The sequence below is a fragment of the Equus przewalskii genome, chromosome 17 (genome assembly GCF_037783145.1).
Source record: "Equus przewalskii isolate Varuska chromosome 17, EquPr2, whole genome shotgun sequence".
NCBI lineage: Eukaryota > Metazoa > Chordata > Mammalia > Perissodactyla > Equidae > Equus > Equus przewalskii.
Window position 1 is genome coordinate 26,230,384 of NC_091847.1, and position 22,300 is coordinate 26,252,683.

The 22,300-nt window shown below is 39.7% G+C and overlaps 1 protein-coding gene across 2 annotated transcripts in view; it reads left to right on the forward strand.

Moving 5' to 3' along the window:
* Positions 1-22,300, forward strand: part of ARHGAP15 (Rho GTPase activating protein 15) — a 607,848-nt gene that overhangs the window by 548,005 nt on the left and 37,543 nt on the right. For both annotated transcript variants that reach the window (XM_008542643.2, XM_070581269.1), the window contains exon 15: positions 2,990-3,095. In XM_008542643.2, coding sequence (XP_008540865.1) covers positions 2,990-3,095 — 106 coding nt within the window. The remainder of the gene's footprint in view (positions 1-2,989; positions 3,096-22,300) is intronic.

Below are 22,300 nucleotides of genomic sequence, written 5' to 3' on the forward strand. Positions count from 1 at the left end.
AACCCACTATAAGCCAGTATAAGAGTTGCCTAGATTTACAGGAAAATCCCCAGTTTAATGGAGGGAAATTGACCAGGTGGAGAGTTGTACAGATAAGATGTTCTAAGCACAATGGAATACAGAAGAGGGCGAACTGACTCTGTCTAGGGAAGTTCATGTTTCTTTTACCCAGTGGTTAAAAAGACTTGGTAAAGTTTTAATTCCTGCCCAAGCATCATGGCAGTGACCTTGCAAATTCAAATAATTCCAATTAAGCAATTTCCAACCTTTCTGAAACCCTCCCTAAAAGTGAGGTTTGCTGGACGTAACCATTTGGACCACTCTCTGCTTAATCATCTGTCAAGCTTAATTTATGGCTGCTACTTCAGTAGTTGTCAATATCAACTGATCCTTTTTTGGAGACTCAGCCGATAACCTGATCATACCATGGCCAGAGATTTCAGTGAAAATAGAAAGGTCTCTTCTCCTCCCCTCCCCCTCCTCTCACCTCCCCACTTCTTCCAATATCATCTTTATTACTTGAACCAAGTGGTTCACAAGATCCTCAGGTAAATTATACTACTAGCCTCATGCCAAATCATGCAGAATGTATCCACCTCATGAATATACAAATGTAGATACATGTATATGCATATGTGTATGTCATTGGTATGTGATATTAGCTTCAGATGGCTGGATACAGGTATCCAAGTATCCCTGTTAGCTCTGTCCTGAGCATATTATTCCAATTCCACTCTCTTCTTTATTGACTTGTTTTACTTCTTTTTCTGAGTTATCCCACAGGCTCCAACTGGTCCTATGAAGCGTTATGCTTTCTTACCATCATTGAGCTACAAGGGGGCCTTCTACCCTTTTGGCAGAAAGATTAGATCTGCTGTCGGCTGTGGTGTTGCAACTGGCTTTTCTTTCTTTCCTCTCTCTCTCCCCTTTGTCTCTTTCATTTGCAGTTGTCCAATCCATATTACGTTGGAACTCTTCTAAGAATAACTGCAATTTTGAAAGCCCTGACTGTGGGAGGCATTATTTATAGGCCTTTGTGGTTTTAGGAGGAAGAAGAAAAGCTTCCAAGCAGAGTTCTACTAGGAAGACTGCCCCAACTCCACTTTGGCCAAATACCATCTTCTGCAGGATATTTTCCTATAATTCCTTACAAAAAGTTTCTTTTGCAACAGTGTATTAAAAAAAAAAAAAACCTGCCTGTTTCCAAAGTAACTCTTTCTTACCCCACCGTATAAAATTTATATACCTAATAAGAGGTGCTTATGAAGTGGACTTTTGGAAGTACATCATATTAGGAACTGTGTTTGGCTTTAGTGTTAGAGACTCATCCTCAAAGTCTTCAGTACACAAGGACTTATTTTCTTATGTCAAAGATAACCAGGTAGTACAGAACTGGTCTGACTGCTTCACAGTTTCAGGAAGCTTCTTCAAGCTGTGTGTTCCATTCTGCACGGCCTTGGATCTCAAGGTCGTTTCATGGTAGAACCGTTCCATCTACATTCTGAGGAGCAGAAAAGTAAAAAGGCTAAAAAGTCAAATCAGCTCCCTGTAACACAGCCTCACCAGAAGTCCCACATAGCACTTTGATTTAAGTCTCATTGACCGAACTTGGTCACATTGTTACTCCAGCTGCCAAGGAAGCTGGGAAATGACCTCTTTTAGCTAGGTATATTGCCATCCCCTCAACAGTGGAATTGTATTCCTAAGGAAGAAGAGAATGGATATTGGGTAGATGTGTGCCTTACATATTCTTCTCTTATATATGGTCTTTTCCAGCAGCCTCTTTAGAACCATCAGGAGCTCTGTGCTAGAACTTAGAAGTAAAGTATAGAAAGGAAAGGTACTTAATCAGTGTACATATGTGTTTAAGTTCAATAAATAAGTACAATTCTAGGCCCTGGTTAAAAATACATGCATTCTCAAGTAAGATGCATTCTCAAGTGTACTAAGTAACTCAAGTCTTACTGTGCCATCCATGCCCATAAAGGAAAAAAGAAACAAAATGAAGGGAAACAATCTATGTGGTATGTAGTTTTGAATAATTTCCTATTTTTTTTAATGTATGTGACTAGGTATTAAGCTTTCAATTTTTTTTTTTTTTTGTAGTTTCTTATTTTACAGCAAAAGCAAAATGTGTTAGGGAGAAAGGATAGCATAGAAGTAATAAAAAAAATTCTTTACTCTTTCGCAAGATCAAGTAAACAATAGAATATTTGTAATTGAATTACACTGTGTGTCCTTGTGTATTCATTTCCCATTGCTGTTGTAACAAATTACCACAAACTCAGTGGCTTCAAACGACATGAATTTATTATCTTATGTTCCTGGAGATCAGAAGTCTGAAATCAGTTTCACCGGGCAAAGATCAAGGTGTTGGTAGGCCTGTGCGCCTTCAAGAGGCTCTATGTCTTTGCTTTTCCAGGTTTTAGAGGCTGTGTTTATTCCTTGGCCCAGGGACCTTCATCACGTAGCCATTTCTCCTTCTGCTTTCTTTGTCACATCACCTTCTCTCCCTGACTCTGATCTTCCTGCTTCCCTCTTAACCACCTTTTTGATTACACTGGGCCCACACACATAATCCAGGAGAATCTCCCCATCTCAATCACACCTGCAAAGTCCATTTTGCCATGGAAAGTAACATATTCACAGGTTCCAGAGTTTAGGATATGGACATCCTTGGAAGGCCATTATTCATCCTACCACAACTTGTAAAATAGTAAAACATTTATGCAAACTAATTTCATACCTGATCTGAACAGGAAGATCATGTGGAAGCCACACTGTTGCTGCTTTCATCTTACTGTGATCTAATTCAGAGTCAAAATGCAGAGACTCCATGGTAACGAGGCTAAGTGCGCCTATTCCCTTTGGCTGCTGATTAGGACTTTAAGTTGCTGAGTCTTAGCCCAAAATTCTCCTAAGAAAATTCCCTCATGTACCTATGAAATCTCATACTTTTCTAACCTTTTTAATTTCTTTTCTTTTTCAGAAAAGCAAGACTACAACACAAGAATTGAAACTATAAAGTCTCTTGTACAAAAACTCCCTCCACCAAATCGTGACACCATGAAAGTCCTCTTTGGACACCTAACTAAGTAAGTTGTAAGGGTTTCTGGTTGTGTTGTCGTATACTCGTTTCCTAAATGAGCAATATTTAACTTCAGATCTCTACGACAAAAGTTTCCACATGCATCTATCTCAGATTTTCCCCTCTAGCTAACCTAAGTCTTCCTGCAGAAGCTGCAGAATGTACTAGAGGTAGGAAAGAGAACCTAAAAAAGGAACTTGTGAATGAGCTTATTTTTCCTGGCCTTTTCAACGAGTAGATGTTTGCTATTTGATTGTTAGAAGCATAGCCAGAGCCCTGGGATGGGTCATCTTTACTTTCTTATCTAGTATAATGGGAAGAGCAGGAAATGATTCAGATATGAGTGTAAAACCTAGCCCCTCCATGTACCAAGTGCTGTGACCTCAAATAAGATACTTAAACTCTCTGAAATCCAAATTCCTCATCTGTAAAACGTTGATTCAGATTGATAAGGTGCCATGTGTGTAAACAGCTAAGAATAGAGTATTCTAGGCAGTAAAAAAGTAAGTTTAAAAACCCAGAGGACCAAAAGAGCTTGATGTATTTGAAAAGAGAAAGCAGGCCAGGATGGCTTGAGCTGAACAAACTAGGAGGGCAGTGGTGGGAGTTGAGGTCACGGACATTAGACCAGTGTCAGGTCACATAGGTTCTTGTGGGCCACAGTGAGAGATTTGGGTTCCATTCTAAATAAAATGAAGAACCACAGAGAGTGCTAAATTAAGGGAGTATAAGAGATCACCCTGGCTGCCTTGGGGAGAGTGAATTGCAAAAGTGAAACCAAGGAGACGTACTAGGAGGCAACCAGGCAAGAGGTAATGGCGGCTTGAGTGAGCCTTTAGGGAGATATTTTAATGGTGGGTCAGACTGGACTTGCTGTTGCTAGGGATGCAGTGGGGAAAGGAAAGGGGAAATTGAGTGTGCCTCCTAGGGTGTGGGCTTGGGCACATGGAGAAATGGTAGCGCCATGTAGAGAGATGGGTAAAAGTGAGGGAGAAGCGGGATGAACAGGAAGAGCAGACTGGGGAGCTCCATTTTGGACTTGCTAAGTTTGACATGACTGTTGCTCATTTGCCCTCTGTTAACATCTTCTTCAGATAAGGCAAAATACAGTACAAGTGATGAGGTTTTCGCTTTCTCCATATACGTATAGTAATGTTGAAGCCTGATAGAGTTTCAAAGAGACTGGGCAGTTTGCTTTTGTGAGATTAAATCTTAATCACCTTAATCACCCATTCCTTGGTTTGAGTCCTTCCTACAGATTATTCAGCTAATCCACTGCATGATTTTTAATTGTAAATGTAATACACACAATTACACAAACAAAAACTTTAAACAACAGTGGTGCATATACGTTAAAAAGTGAAATTTGCTTAGCCAGCTGAGCAGAAGTAACTGGTCTTTTTGTATATATCCTTCCAGACCTGTTTCTAAGCACTTGCAAACATGTGGATGTATGATTGTTTATCGTGTTGAAGTATATCATACTGTACATATTGTTCTGCAACTGTTTTGCAACTCATGGACAGCTTTCTACTTCATTTAACAGACTCATCTGGTTCTTTCTAATGATGACATAGTATTCCATGGTAAGGATTAGTCCATAATTTGCTTAACCAGTCACTGCATTAGGTAACACATTTCAATCTAATTCATTATATTAGTTTCTTTCTTATTTTACTCCCAGAGGGGAATTTGTGTCAAAGTTCAGAACATCCCTTACTGTTAGAATGTCCCTTCTTGTCACCTCCACTTACTAGCTACAGTGGGAAACCCAGTGTGGTTTAGTGGAAAGAGCTAGGGCTTTAAAGAAAGACAAAAGAGATCTAGAGTCAAATTCCTGTTCTATACTTTACTCCCTTTATGATCTCAGGCACATAAAATCAGATTAAATAATATCAACCATATCTTGTGGTTATGAGAATTAAATGAGATAATGCATATAAAATGCCTGGCACAAGGTAAGCATTCCTCAAATGCTAATTCTTTTCCCTTAGGATCCAGACACACCATGAAAGAGGTTTCAAGTTACAAGTAAATACTAGAGTGCTTATCTCAGTAACTTTAACTGGACAAAGTCATAAAATAAATAGAAAAGTATACATTTAATGCTATGCAATACCCAGTCATGGAGATCTTGAGAAATATCCATTACTCAGTCTCAATTATTCCTTTTTTTTTTTTCCTATGGGAAGAACAGCTATAAAATGAAGAAACTGAGAGTCAGCTAAATCGTCCTTTGAAAAAAATAAAACACACAGATGAGAATCCATTCAATTAAAAATCTTCAAAGGATGAGAATCCTCACCTTCCTGCATCAATCCCAGTATTAACAATTAATGCCTGATCAGGCTTCTTATATCTAAATTAATTTCTTAATTTTGCTAGAACTTTCATTCAGTTCACTAGAGATGGAAATAGATGTTTTTAACTAAGATTTAAGATCAGGTTATTATATCACCTTCACAGTATTCACATTATAAGGTTTCTCATTATAGGTGGAGAGAAAAGTGTTATTTGCTAGCCACCAACTTTTCTTGAGTAGTGTGACCACATTCCACCCTGCACTGATTTATAAACTGGGTTTAATTATGCATAAGTGTGTGCACATGATTATATCTTGTTAAGCATTTCTTGCTAAGTTTTTGATAAACAGCCAATCGTGGCATGTCATCAAAGCCTGAGAAGACTAAATAAGAAGATTGTTTAACGAGAATTTAAATATATTCATGTTTGAAAGAATCATTAGAATGTTTTCCTTAGTCTTGATGCATTTGGTAGTTCTTCAGAAAATCTACCGTCAACACTTGTGTGTAGTGTTTATTCCAAATTGTTGCAAATATATATATTTTGAAGTTTGTTTAGTGAGGGTCAGGGAACGTAATGAAGTGCCAGAAATTCCACTTGACCTACGTACTCTACAGCCAACAGAATAGAACTCCATTTTTGCAGAGCTCTGAGTTAAACAAACATTCCCTTGAAAGCAGAGCAAATACTGAGAAAGCTTAATACAGCATGGTTGCACTAGAAGGTGGATGCAAGTCCTGTCCACAAAAGCCAGAATTTTTAAAGGGTTATGATTATATTAAGTGTAAGATTATATAATGGCTACACAGTCTGAATAGTCTCAGAGCTCAGAGTCCTTGTTCCTGATCAAACTCAGGGTCAAGTTCTCTGCTTCTGCTGTGGTAGCTTGAGACCAGAAATTCAGAATAAGCTATCATCAAAAATGCTAGCAACCAGAAACCCTGATTAATAGCCACTTTCACAAATTGACGTTACAGTGATAAGCACTGGAAGGTCCTGTGGTACCTTCTGAATCATCATGTAAATGGCAAGTTCTAGGTCTATAAAAATATGTGTCAAATGCATTGTCCTATAGCCTGCTTTTTTGGAAAGGCAGGAAGGCAAAGTGAAGATGAAGTTAATGGGAAGGAGGACGTAAAAAATAAGGCTTACTTTCTGAAGGGTCATAACTGGAGTTGAGAGCCAGGCAAAGGAGTTACAGAAGACACAGAGAACCACGGAAAGTTTTTCTGTCAGACAGTTGTGTGATGTGCTCAGTGTTAATGAAAGAGTCATCTGACAAAAGAGTGCAGGGTGAACGAGATAGAACAGGAAAAGAACTCAGGAGGCCACGTGGGATTTGTAGTTAGATTGGAGTAATGAACATCAAATGGAAAGAAATGGTCCAAATCTTGAGACTTTCAAAGGAGAAGTTCACACAATTTTTTATTTCTCTCATTTCTTTGTCTCCCATATCCAGTCAATCACGGAGATAAGTCTGAGGTTTTAATGCTGGGTAATCATGAAAATAATCCCTCAGACAGCAATTTAAAAAAAAAAAAGCAAAAGGAGGTATTGTTTAAAAAGTTACCCTTTTGGAGCTGACCCCGTGGCCCAGTGGTTAAGTTTGCCCCCTCTGCTTCAGCGGCCCAGAGTTTCACTGGTTTGAATTCTGGGTGCAGACTGGCAACACACATCAAGCCACACTGAGGTGGCGTCCCACATAGCAGAACTAGAAGGGCGTATAACTAGAATACACAACTATGTACTGGGGGCCTTTGGAGAGAAGAAGAAAAAGAAAAACAAAATAAAAGACTGGCAACAGATTTTAGCTCAGGGCCAATCTTAAAGGAAAAAAAAAAGGTACCCTTTTCTCTATATTGCAAATGCAGACAGGAGAAAGAGGAAGATAAGGTTATAGAAAACTAATGACATAGGATGAATCTGATTTTGGTGAATGTATTGAATCAAGTCTTCCGTAAGCTACTGGTTGGGATGTACCAACCAGCATGTGGGGAAAGCCATATCTCGAATTTATGTCAAGAACGAAAACTTTTCAAATCTTCATACCTTTTGAGCCAGTCATCTTAACTGCTAGGACCCTATCCTAAGTACTGTGGAGGGGTGGGGCAGTTTATGCAGATAAATAGTTTATGATAGTACTATTTGCACTGGTGGAAACTTTGAAACAACTTTGTGTTCAGTGATGGGGACGGTTATGTAAAACATGGTACATAGTATCAGCCTAGTGAAATGTAGTTCATAGCTAATTGTTTTGTAATTTAGAGAAATGCTTGTGTTAAATTAAAAAGTCATGGGTACAATATTTTATATACTCAAAGAGAGTATAACTATAAATATGTGGCAGAGTTGTGCATCAGGGGAAAACTAAAGATATTTGCTGAGATGTTAACATTTCTTTCTCAGAGTTGTTGAACTATGAGAGGTTTTTTCCTTCATGTGTTTCTTTCCCTCTCCTAACAACGGTGTAGGAGACCTTGAGGGTAAGAGAACAGGTAAAGGGAACAGGCTTTGGAATTAGATGTGAATGTGGAACTTGGCTCTGCCAGTAACTGGAGGTGTAACTTTGAACAAGTCACTTAGCTCTAAGCCTCCATTTTCTCATCTGTAAAATGGAGATCATAATAAAACCTATTTCTCTGGTGAGGATTGAAGGAATAATGCTTTTAAAGAATCTTCACAGTACCTAGCATACATTAGGTCCTAGATAAACACTATGTATCAACAATGTATTATTTTTGTAGTGAGAGAAATATAAAAGAATTTTTAATGAAATAAATATAGGAAGAACTGCAGAGGCTACGTTGCCAAATTTCCTGGCTTCCAGAAAATTCTTTATCTCACCACAGAATCTTTCTCCAAAACCCGAGTTTCTATACTGGCCTGACTCAGCCAGTTTCCCCTAGTCCCAGTGAGGCTGCTTTCTGGTTTGACAAACCACATGACACCTCCATGCTGTGCTCTGTCTCCGTGTCAACTCCCCAGCCTGGCTCTATTCTGTCACTGACTCACCATCAACCTGATCCGCATTTGTCCTGTGTTCTCAGATCCAACTGTTTTCACCTTCGAAGTGGCAGCATAATGATAAAATAATCTAGTCTGCCTTAATTTAAGGCAGGCATAAGGAGGTTGGAGATAGGCACAGGTCTTCCTTTGCTTCTTGTCTGGAACTTTCCAGTTATAGCAGTTTCCTGGGGATGGTTCTCTTGCCTTCTTGTCTAACTTATCGGAATGATTCTCACAGTAAGAATTTCCTGCCAGGCAGAACAGCACACTGGCTTTGTGGAAGCCTGGTAAGTGAGACATTCTGAAGCTGGTAGGGCCTTACCCTATGCCTCAAATTCCCACTGTAAACACTCCTAGAAATCCTATCAAGCACATATCCACCTAGAACTGGCCCTGACCTTTTGAAGTTCTGAAATTCCTGTTGCCATTACTATTAGTAAGGTGTTCTAGCTATTGCTGAAGTCTTTTCCCACATTTTTATTTCCAGGATAAAAGTAATACGTGATAATTACAGAAAATTTAGAATATAAATACAAAATTATTTCCACCAAGCTAAATCAAACTCAGTAGCCAGATTTATTTTATGGTATGCATTTTGGAAGCCAGAACACTCTCAAATTTTTGAGGAGGTGGGAGACAGAAAAGAACAATTACCATGTAAATACACATTGTTCGGAGGAAGTCAAAACGTCTTAGAAATGGATGGCTTTTAGGAGTGACTTATAAAATGATGTCACTCAGTGATTTTCAAAAACAGCCTTGGAAGAATATATTTGCTGCAGATTTTAGATGCAACTAAACATTCTTATGGGAGACTTGTACTTCATAAAATAGGTTGAAAGGAGAGCTAAAAGTTTTCCCTTTTGCATTGACTAAGAAAATCGTCCAGCTGTTCATAGAATTCCAAGGTGAAAAACTGATATGGCTGAATAGACAAATCTCATGGAAGCATGCCAGTTGAATGCCTCCTTGAAAGGCAAAACATCTGAGCTGTGGCTACTTTGTGAGAGTAAACTGATATTTAAAGCTTCTCTGTGGTCTTCATGGATGTTAAATAAAATATTCTACAAAAGCATGTCAGAAGCAAATGATGGTGACCTAGAAATATAAGGGTTGTATGAGGAAACAATGGTGAGCAAATAATTCGTCCACCCCATCTTCAAAATGGCACTGTGGGCATTTTGCGGGGAAAAAATGAGACATAACTAAAGAATGGACTTGAAAGCCTGTGAGCCCTCGCCCTTCTCTCTGGTGGTCAAGAGCCATGACTGGTGAATCTCTCTGCCTTCCATCAGACCTCTGAATGCCCAGCTCTGGTGTGCATTGGAGCAGGCGATGTTTTTCTGTGCTGTCTTCTGGCACTGCACCCTTTTTCTGTACACTTTGGTCTCTCACCCAACCACAATACCTGATAGCCAATGATTTGCAGGCCATGGGTATTTTTACTGGAAAATGAGGAACCTGTGCAAATTCTTATTTTCTTTTTTCTCTCTTTTTTCTTTTCTTTTTTTTTTTTGTTCCTGAGGGACAGAGGCTGCAAGTTGTTTGAAATAAGCCAGAAGCCTAATAGCTCCTTTGCTTGTGTATTTGAAATGGCACCCTAATCACTTTGAAGAGCTAATGTACTTCCTATGGGCCTGAAATTTCTCAACTGGACTCCCGTGGCAGAATTTGGCCTGGTAGTTAAGAAAATTAATTACTCTGATTGTGAGGATGAAGCAATAGTTCCCAACTCCCTGTAGTAATCATTAAAATGTCATCTACTAAGGAGACATCTTGGCATGGGATTTATAAGGTTTGTGAGCTGGGGACTAAGGTTCAATGATCCTTCCAGTGGTGGATCTGTGTTCTGGAGGAAGGCCTTGGGAGATAGGGTTTTTAAGATGGGAGTGAAATTATTACTTTAGATCTTTTGATTTAACATTTGAATGGTAACATTAACCACTGAATAATAGGAAATAAAACAAAACCTAAAATGGCTACTGCCATCTATCATTGTCTTTACTATTAGTGGTGGCCCACCCCACGGGGGTATTTCTCTCATGAGAGGTAAATTTTTTAAGTTGCCCCACCCTTCTCCGCTATGAATCTTGGCCTTTTGCTTAATGGAAAGAACCAGGCATTTGGAATCAGAAGACATAGGCTCAAATCCCAACCTCAGCCCTTAGAAACTGTCCAACATTAAGAAAACCTTTTAGTGTCTGTAACATTCCCTTTTGCTTATATGTGAAATAGGTCAAATAAATTCACACTTGTGAAAATGTCTGTGAAGTGTGACATCCTATCCACCTATTCCTTCCAGAAGTCTTTAATGAGTCCTACTCTATTCCAGGCACTGGACTAGATCGGAGGTTGGCAGTTATGGCTCATGGGCCACATTCAGCCTGCTGTCTGTTTTCGTCAGTAAAGTTTTATTAGAACACACACACAAGTACCTATATGTTTGTGTATTTCTGATGGCTGCTTTCACTTTACAGTGGCAAGAGTTAAATAATTGGAACAAGTTGCACAAGGCAAAAAATATTTATTCTCTGACCCTTTACAGAAAACATTTGCTAACCCCTCACTTGATACTAGAGGCATAAAGAGGCCTCCTTCTCTCACTTACCCAATAGTCTCCTGGGGTAGATAAATTAGTAAACAATTATAATAAATATCATATGATATCACAAGACACTATGAGGGTACAAAGAGGAGCTGAAATTTAGCCTAGAGAAACCAAAGAATGCCTCCCAGAGGAGATGACATGGGATATCTTTAGAATGTCAGTTTGGCAGACAACAGGCCTGTTATAAGCAGAGAGAATGTTGTGTACAAAGAGAACCACGGTGTGGTAAAGAAATGGTGAATTCTCTGGAATGGTTGGAGAATTAAGAAATGTAAAACAAGTGACAGAACATCAACCCAGAATGCAGTAAACTAGAGCTGAATTGTGAAGCGCATCATATACTTTGCTGAGGAATTCGAAATTCCTTCTGTAGACATTAGGTGAATCACTGAAGGGTCTGAAGCAAGGAGGTAAAGTAAGGAGATTCGTATTTATGACAATCACAATCTTTATAAGTGTGAAGGATAGCCCATAGGAAGGCAACACTAAAGGTGGTGAAACAAGTTAAGAAGCTGTATGATAGTCTAAGCTAGAGATCCCCAACTAAGAGAGAGGTAAGGGGAATGGGGAAAAGGGATGGGTACAAGAGGCATGGAGGAGGTCAATTCAACAGCACATGCTCACCAAGTGCATGCAAGAGGTTGGGAAGAAGAAAGATTCCCAGATGGCAGCCAAGTTTTGAACTAGCTGAATGGTGATACCATTAACTCATGTAGAGGAAAAGGGCGAAATTGGAGGCATGAAAGGAGTATTTTTTCGACATGATGTGATTTGGTCATTGTTTACATTCCAGTAGCAAAATCCGTTAGAGGGTAAGAAATATATGTCGTGAGTGCAAGAATGGTGATTGGGATCTAGGTATAAATTTGGGAGTCATCAGTTTAAAGATGGCAATGGAGTAAGGTCATGAGTAACCCCAAAGAATGGTGTGAAGCTAGAAGAGAGTTGAGGACAGATTCCTGGGGATGTCTAACATCGAAGGGGTGGTCAGAGGAAGAGATTGGGAAACGAGTCTGAGAATGGCATGTATGGTGATAGAAGGGAAACTTGGCAAGAGGTATTGCATTTTGTGATTAAAACTATTACATCCACAAAGGAGGCCTAGAAAATTCTTATGATAACAGAACATTGGGCAGAATTTCTAGTGATGACTAGCTACTGTTCTAACCTTCATCCTTTGGCTCTTGACAGATCATAGGAATACATATAATAATCTAGCAGAAAAAAATGTTATTCTATAGCATAGTCAGGTCCTGAAAGATTGGTGAAGATGGAAATTACAAAGAACTGACCTGATCCCTTCTGCCATCAGAGCTTAGGCTCCAGGAGGACAGGAATTTATGTCACTCTGATTCCTGCTATATTCCCAGAGCCTTGTACAGAGTCCCACAGATTACAGATACTCAGTAATTTTTGTTGAATAAATAAAATCACATGACTTCACTGAACAGGAAGATAATAATCTAACAGCCAGTGATGGCTCCAGTTAAAATCAACTGGAATCTTGGAAACTTGATAGATTTCAGAGTAGGACTAGAAAATATTCCATTTTGAGGGTATTGGTTAGTAAGCTGTTCCTCTCAAGTTTCCCACTCCTTACCTGATATTTATCTTTTCATCATAACGAAAAGAAGAACAGCTCCAATTGTAAAAGAAGCAATATCAATGTTAAGACTGCATGTTAGGAGGCCCTGAGTACAATGATGAATGAGTGTTAAAGGAGGCTGACCCTACTAAGGAAGCCTTGGTCAGGAAATCTATGACCACCCATCACTGTTGGATCCCAGATCACTCACTGCGGTCCATGGTGGGGTCACCAGTTCTTCTGATTATCTGGAATTTGTAACAGATCTTGGAATATAAAAACTTACTTTTATATCTTCTGTCATTACTCCCCCAACTAGATTTAAGACTTTCTACCACATCTGTCTCCTAGCCTATCAACCCAACCTCCCTGTCAATCATTTGTTCCAGATCCAATATTGACTTCCTACTACCTTGAATTACTTCGCATTAGGTGAGACAAGAAAGAAATCACCATGATTACAAAAGCTTGCCATCTGCTATTAAGGGTATAAAGACATTTGATTCTCCTATTTTATGGAATGGCAAACTTCAAACTGGAAGGGGAAAAAAATTAACCAGGCCTCAAGTCACCTGATTTCCAGTCCACTAGACCACACTCTGCTCTCTTGCCAATACCAATACTCAATTGTGTTTCCAGGGAAGAAGGAATAGTAAAACAAAGACTGAGAAAGAGGAGCCAACTGAGATAGAAGCACAGACCCATCGCTCCAATTCCCTTATTCTAATTGATCACCAGCTATAATCCCAACTCTTTAAATAAAATTACCTAACTGGTAAACTGACATATTTATACAACGGGTTTTCTTGGTGTCTGTCTCTCTCTCTGTCTCTCTGTTTCTTTCTCTCTCTGTCTCCCTCTAACATATTGCTTTCCACCTAAAAAACACTGGGGAAAGTTTTATTTTTAGGATTTCTTTTTAAAAACATGTTCCACGTCCACATTCATTAATGCTGTGTGTGTGTGCACATACGCGCCCTTAGAAAGAGCACGTTTTTTAAAAGGCAGTGATGGTTCTGCCTTTTACCACCTTCTTTCTCCTCTTTAAATGGAAAGCTCTGAACCCGGATGCCCAACCATGGAAGATATTCTTCCAGAAGCAGCATCTGGCTTCCTGGCAAGCCCTTCAGGCGAGTTGTTTGGGGAGATTTGCAGTTGTCTCTCGGTCTGTCACGTGTATCGGATACCGTGGCCTCTCTGGCTGGCATGTCCATGCAGCTGCCAATTCCTTTCGGTTCACCTTTAATTCTGAGAACTAGTTCCCTCATTTTCATTTCTTACTGGACTTATTTTTCTCCCCACTGCCCATAGGAATTCCAGGACAAGACTAACTTCTCATTGCTGTCTGCCTGACAACTGCCTCTCCAGGCCTCTGTCTTTTGAACCCGAGTGAAATCCTGAGCCATTGAGTCCTACATTAAAATAGGTTCCTTTTATTAATATTTGTTAGCCTCTTCTTGTCAGCATAGCTCTTTGGAAACTGTAGGGTTTTTCCCTGAGAAGAAAAACAAAACATTCCATCGGAGTAATTTATTCTGGTCTGTACACAAGACATGAAAGTGTTCTTGACATTTGTGTATTATTTAGTTAAATCATATTGGCTCCCCACATCCTCGTCACACCATGAACAAAAGAGCATCGCAGGACTGGAAAAGATGAGGCGACGCGGCAGCATTTACCAATAGCAGCCGCTTCAGGATACTAAATTTTTTAAAGTAGCTTCATTTTTTTTTTTTACCTGTTAACATATATATATTTTTTTACTTGTGAAGGATTCTGTGGGGTTTTTTATGGATAATTGTTAAGAACACAGAGTCCGATGGTAGCCCACGCACCAGGAAGCCGTGACAAGGTGCTGACAAGTCCGGCAGCAGTACCCAGAATGCAGAGAAGAAAGCAGAAATTAGAGCTGCAGGGTGACATCCAGGAATAGTTAACACGGGGTGGCTGCATATTTCCATGTTGTTGGGTTTTTTTTTTTCCTCTCATGCAAGAAAAAGTGCAGATTATATACCAAGATTTCAGATCTCAAGACTGTATTGTCTGGGCTGAGAAAAGACTGGACTGTAGCAGTGGACAGGAGGAAATCTCAGCCATAAATAATAAGTGGTCTATGGCCAGTGGCAGACTCAGCCCACACTGACTCTGAAGAGGTACACAACTAAAACTATGGGCTTAACTGGAATGAGAGCTTCTGGGGGACAAGGAAATGAGTTTAGGGGCTGTTTGGATCTGGACGTTGGAAAAATCTCCTTGAAACCATCTGCTACGTAGAGTGGAGTTCAAATTTAAGATTAGAATTTTTAAATCTGCTTTAATCTCTGCTTCAATGACATTTTTCAGTCTCTAAGTTTTCCTCAGGTTAATTTGTTAATGTGTATAAAGAAAGTTGAAAATACATGCAGAAATTAGAAGCTTTATACTAAATATTGCCCTGTGGATAGAGATGACTATTTCTCACTTCCTGTAATTTCTTCTCTTCTGGGTCAGACTCACATTCTTTTTAACCGGTCTATTTTCTCTTACATTTTCCCCTTTCTTTTTTCTGCCTTTCTTCCTAATATCATCCTCCTCCTCAAATTCTTCCTCCCATCCCTCACTCTGAGAACTCTCTTCACCTTTAAAGCACTCTTGCCTACATCATCTCTCTCCCATTTATTCATGATACAAACACATATTGAGTAACCATTGAGACAGATGCTGAGCTGGAAATGCAGATAGTTTTACCAGGACAGCAATCAGCCCCTAGGATCTGGGAACTTTATTCAATTATGTTGTCTACCTCCATGCCCTATCTGGAAATGTTTGCTTCCCTTGATCTCACTCTCACTCCCAACTTTCCAGCTCATGCCCCTCCTCTTTCGGGGATTTACAAACCAGCCTATCTTCTATAGGCTTTCAGTTAGTCTACCCATCCGGTTCAGGAAACCCTTGCTCTTCTTTTCTTCCTCATTTTCCAAAGAGGCAAATAGAATACTTTGGGACAGAACCCTTGCAAGAAGTAGATAAGACATAGATGCTGAGACTCTGTCACTAAAAAGATTTTTTTGTGTTCTCCATGAACTCACAGGCAACACACATACTCCTTCAAATACTTTTTCGTTTATCAATTTGTTCACTCTTTTGTTCATTTCATTCATTCATTCTTTCATTCATCTCCCATCGTGTTTGGGATATGAAAAGATACAAGAAATTACCCCTCCTCTAAAGGAATTTGTTTCTAGCTATTTTGTGTTTCTGTGCTTAGACACCAAAACAGAATAAATTTCCTCACATAGTGAAAAGACATGCAGAGTGATACTCTACCTAAATCTGATTTTTTTTTTCCCTTTTGAACACTTTTTTGGCAATCATTTCCCAACCCAGAAAAATGCCACTCTCAAATGCATCTCATCTCTGATTGGAGCACAGTTCTGTCCCCTTGGCTCCCTGCTCACCATCTTTCTCCACTTTTTCGGTTCTAACTGCCTTTCCAGAGCCATAAGTACTTCCCTGGTACTGACCTTTGAGTCACCAGAAGGAGGATTCCATTCAGTCTCCCAGGGCCACATTTCCTATTTAGGGTCAGACATCCCCCACAAAGATAGGAAGGCATTTTACAGATGGTTTATATGTCCCACTATAATTTTTCTAACTAGTGGGAAAGGAGAAATGAAATGCATGCCCTAGTCTCTCTGACTTCACTCTCCATTCATATCACACTGAAAATAACCAATTCCTGGAGTGCCAACCTCTTAAAGTAATTCATACTTCCCCGGCAATCACAGGATTTACCCTTAATCTTGGCAGAGGTGGGCCCATTTTACCCATGCCTTATCACATTCTTGCTATTCTCTGTGTGAGTTTCCCCTCCAACACTCCATAATAGGCTGGGTGGGCCTAGAAGCAGGTGGCTTCATAGGGAAACTAAAGAAATGTTCATTGTCACATTCTAGGAATTTCTGATCCTAATGCACTTTTATCCAAGAAATAGTAATGTAGAAGAAAACAGGCCTGTGCTTGTATGTGGGACTGTGGGTGGCAGAGACAGTGGGGGCAGGGAGGGAGATGGTGAGAGAGACACACTTTGCTCATCACGGACACAGCCACCTGAAAAACACCAGCTAATTAGCAGTCTGTAGCCACACAACACAGCAGTTTAGTACAAGAAGTGAACAATACTTTACCTAATTGAAACTACAGAGCCAACTTAGGTAGACTGCATGCAATTACAGAAATTGGAAGTCAGCCAGGACACTGAGGTTAACAATCCCTTCTCTCACAAAAATCACCACGGGAACTTTAATGACCACAAGTGGTAAGGGCCGTCATCCTGCAGCCCATCCAGAAAGCTTCACCTCTCACAACCCAGGCTCCATCAGAAGGGCTTAATGGGTCAACTAATTGGCTGGAAAGAAGAGTGCCCTCTGTCGGCTCACGTTCACCGTTCTCAGGAAAGTGGTTTTGAAGTAGTAGAGTGGAGGGGGATTCAAATGATGGAAGACATCCAGGGAGTCAAGAGGTGGACAGTGGGAACTGTGAGTCCTGTAGCCAGCATGAATGCCACCTAAGCATTTCAGAAAGTTCTGGCTCAAGATTTCTCAAACTTTAACGTCTTTACGAATCAAGTCACCTGGGGATCTTGTTGAAAATATAGATTCTGAGTCAGGAGGTATGGGACAGGGCCTGGGATTCTGCATAGAGACCCTGCTTCCAGGTCCTGCTTATCCAGAAACCACACTTTCAGAGGCAGTTCTTACAGGGAAGAGGGGAGAAGTTCTCTGGGAACCAAGAGAACAGAGGCTGGGCAAAAAGAAAGAGGACTTTAAAATGAGATTTAACACCCAGAATAATCACGTTCACTTTCATTTGCCCTAGAAACTAAAGAAGCAGAAATATAGAGAGTCCAAAATAGTAAAAATCCATTCCTAGGATGGAGGGATCTGGGTTGAGGGTTTGGGGAAGGGCACAGAATTTGGTCCCTGAACGTGTTTCCTGAACGAGATGCCTACTCTGAGCAGCGGTAGTATTCTGCACTCATTGGTTAGTGCTATAGCAGAGACACACCAGCCAGCAGCAGGCTGTGATGACCTCCCAAGAACCAAAACTGTCTTTCAAGATGAGTCAAGAGAACACAAGATAGCAGAATGCAGACCTTCAAAGCTTGACCAATGGACAGTGAAGGGAGTGATAATCTTCCTTCAAAGCTTTGTAAAATAAAATCAGAGTTGCTGAAAAACATCAAAGAATGGGCCATTTTTAAGCTTATATTATGCAAACAGTTTATAGCTGTGTGCTACAGAGTCTTTCATGCTAAAGCGTGCCTATACCATTAAGGACTTGATTGTGGGTTGGATTAATGATTATATTCTTTATTTAGTTTCCTAAGTGTTTGTTTTTTATACTAGTATCTACATATTTTGTGACCTCCTACTGATAGAATTCCCTTTAGATGTATGGAAAGAAACACACACACATACATGCTTAAAAAGCAAGACCCAATTAATCCCTGGTGAAAGCACTATGAGTTCCTACATTTAGACATGCTGTAAAAATGCTGTAAACTAGATAACACTGGAGTTTAAATATACATTTATCCTAATATATAGCTCATCAGTATAGCTGCAAAAATGCCAAAAATATATACATTTAGGATATCATTCAAAATATATTATTTGAAATGATCAGCTACCTCAAGCTAGCATGGTAAAGTATATATACAAGAAGGAGAAGACTATAAGCATCAATCAATGAATCAACAGTATCTATGGAGTGCCCACTCTGTGCTCCACGTGCTGAAGGGACTGAAGAAGGAGGCTGGAGCAAAGCTGAAAACCGAGCCATTATCTTGACATGACTAGAGAGCTATTATTCCTGTGTTGGCCGTGGAACTCAGTGGGAAGAGAGGAATTCCTAGAGAGACTTAAAGGAAGTCAAGAGTATCTGCTGATAGGTTGGATCTGATGGATGAATGACTGGAAAGAGTTGAAGACAATGCCAGGGTGTCCAATTTGTAGACTTAAGAGAGTGGAGATGTCGCCGGGTCAACTTTGAGCACCAACTATGTGCCAGGCCTTGTTCTAGGAACTTACAATACATCAGTAAACTTAACATAAATCACCTGGCCCTCATGGAGTTTATGTAATACACAGAATAAAAACAAACAAATAACATAACAAAGAAATGCTACAGCATATTAGAAGGTGATGGATGCTAAGGAACTAGAAAATAATAAAGCAGAGTAAGGAGGACCAAGAGTGCTGTGAGGGTGGTTTGCAGTGATAAATAATGTCCCTTAGGGAAGAAGGTGAGATTTGAAAAAAGACTTGTGGGAGGGGAGGGAATTAGTGAAGTGAATACCTGGAGTCAAGCACTCCAGGCAGAGAGAATTATCTATGGTCTTGGTGGCTTCAAGCGACAGCAAACCAAGGAGGCAGTGTGGCTAGAGCAGAGCGAGGGTGGGGAGAGGCAGAGGAGGGGAGTCACACTGTTGACAAGGACAGATCACATGGGACCTTGGGGACCATTGGGAGGAATTAGTCTTTTGCTCTGAGTTAAAGGAAAGGGAGAGCCAGTCGTAGAGTTTGGAGCAGGAATGACATGAACTGATTTCAGTTAAAAGAATCCCTATGTTAAGAATACATTCTAGGAGAACTGGAAAACTACTTAAATTAACCAGTTATCAATCTAATTAGAAAGAGTTATTTGTTGGTGGAAAGTGCTTCACACGTTTTCCTCTGATAGGTTGAGAGAATCTAAAGAACTGGATTCCAACCCCAGGTTACATATAAGCCTCTTGAATAACTTTAGGCCTGTTGCTTCACTTCTCAACCACTGTTTTGTCATCTTTAGCATGGGAATAAGGCTTAACTTTACCTACTTTGTAGTTTGTGTGTGTATGTGTGTGAAAGTCAAGAATATATACTGTTATTAGAGTTTGACACAATTGGAAATCCAAGGAAAGTGTCCAGCCCAGACACTTAATCTTGTACTGTGGAGAAAGTAACGGATTCAGAAGCAGAAAACTTGAATTGGTGGCCTGAGTTGATGACTCCTTAATCATGTTACTTTGGACAATTCAACTTCTCAGAGCATCATTCTCCTCTTCTGTGTTAAAAGAGATTACCATACCCACACCTCAAAAGACTTCATTCAGAGTTACACGTAAATAAAAACCCATTATAAATGGTAAAGCGCCAAAGAGATGAAGTCCCCCTTCCCCAAACTTCTACTGCAACCACAGACAGCTCTACTCAGCCTGTTGTGAAGTTGTAATTAACCCTTGCCTCATACATAGGTTAACTAATTCATTGAGGGCAGGAATCATTTCTTCCCAGACTTTGTAGTCCCCCATGTAACCAGCACAGGCTAGTGCAACAGGAAGTATTTAACAAATCATTTTAGCAACTGGGTAAGTGAAGGTATGAAATTAAAGCAGGAAATGTAGATTTGAGAATCGGCTTTTTAGAGTAAATATTCCAAATCATAAAAGTAGATGCATTCACCAAGAGAGTTCAGAGCCTGAAGAGAGAGGATGGAGTCAAACACCACTTTGGGGGCAAGGACAATAAGAATCATTAACCAGTAAAGGGAAGCAAGAAGACAGTAAACAGATAATTCAGAACTATCAGCATTACGAAAACCTGCAGAGTACCGTCAAATAGCATAACTCAATAAATAACTTCTGCTCCAAAAGGATCCAAATAAGTCTGAAATCTCTAATAACCACTTATTTATCTAATAACCACACTCTAGCACAGACATAACTCAAGCTCATAATGACAGCTTCAAGATTCAAAAGTTCCTTGTGAATTATCAAAGGATGATAACGTGGCATCATTGTAATTTTAATATTAATTATGTTGTTTGCTGTTAATCTACATATGATAATATAATGAGTTTTTTACCAGAGCATTGCTTAATCAGAACCTTATACTCCCCAGGCCTTCTAAGTAAAAGAAGTTTACTGGGAATGAAGGAAAATTGCACATAAAACCATTTTCCCAGTCTGTTCTTAAGTACATACTTACCAGGCCATCTTGCAACATACCTAGCCAATAATATCCATCTTCTCTCCAGAGCCCACTTTTTTGTGTCTTTTTTAACTGACATTTTGGAATTCACCTGAAAACACCAACAATTTGCCAAGACAAAACTTGGCCTGTGGAGGAGACACCATATTCAACACCAATCTGGAGAAAACAACGTACTTAGTTCTTTTATTCATTATGATCTTAACATTTATTTTTATCATTATCATAATTTGGGGATTATAACTTAGTCTTACGAAAATTGGCCTCTAGGCTATAAAGAGTTAAGACCAGAAAGTTCACTCCCTGTGCCCTTATTTCAATCCCTCCTTCCCAGTGGTACCACAGAATGAATAATGCCTTAGACATAGTTTTTGCAATGCTAATATTTGAACAGTAAAAGATACCTTAAGACCTTCATCAAGATTTTTTAAGGCCTCATTTAATGTCAGTGTCAAGGTTCTGTGAGGAGTAATTAATATAACAAAACAAGGTCTCTGTGCCCATCGATTGCCAGGGGATTTATGCAGGTAACTCATTAATGCTGCAGGGGGTTCTGCATGTAAATCCCACAGCCACGATAGGGAAATGGGACCCAATGATTTTTCCCTCTATAAAAAACACAAACAATGACAAGTATAAAAGCAGATAACCTGAATATCTATACAAAACGGCTATATGGCTTGTAAAAGTTTTCCATTTACATCCTGTCACCTCTTCTTTTCACATGTATAAAAGATGGGACAATTATTTCAACAAACCTACCCATATAAATCAACGCAGTTTTGCTGTGGGAAGACTGGGTGTTTAAGGCATTTAATATTTCAGCATCTCCAGATTATCACCGGGATCCATTTCGCTTTGTGGTCAACTGCATGATTAGCACTGTGACAGGATATTGGCCATTTTCGTATGAAGATCTGCAAATCCTAGTAAACAAATACCAGTTGGAAAAATTAAGAACAAGTCTGTGGACTGGAATGCACCCTACTTGTAATGGGAACAAAAAGCTGGCAATCAAATCTAAAGAAAAAGCGAAATCACAGCAGAATGACCTACTTTAAGGCATTTGCCAAAGAGGCAGTGTTTTTAGACAGCTCTTCTGAAGTAGCGTCTTTCTGTCTATGCCATCTGCAGATTTATTATTGCCTGAAAAAAACAACCAGAAAAAAAAGGAAAAAAGCCCTATTTGAATGATACTAAGAGCCTGGTCTATAGGAAAGATTCCAGTATTGTGGGCACCACACCCACACCTACTGATGTGGTCCAAGGTTTTGCTTTAGAGGCACCTAATTAAGAAACCCTGACTCATTTACATGGAGACGTTTGATCTAAATTACACTCCAAACCGCACCAAATTGGGAGCATCTGTGAATGTGAAATGTTTGTTCCCTGTGACGGCTAGAACAGGGCCAGCTCTGGACGGCACATGTTCAAGTGACGAAAAATATTTCACATGTAACGTACTTCTGAGACCCACTTTTCCACTAATAATTCATAGTGATCCTAACCAGTATCTGTACTTCCACAATTATTTCAGGCTGTGAAAAATTATGTCACTTTTTTTTTATATGGGTAGAAAGAGGTAGAGGACCACCTACTTTGTTTGTTGTCATTGATAAAAGGCCTTCGGTGCAGCCAATAGCAAAAAGGCAAAGCTGGATAGTATAGAGGCTGGTCATTATATATATCTCCTAGCT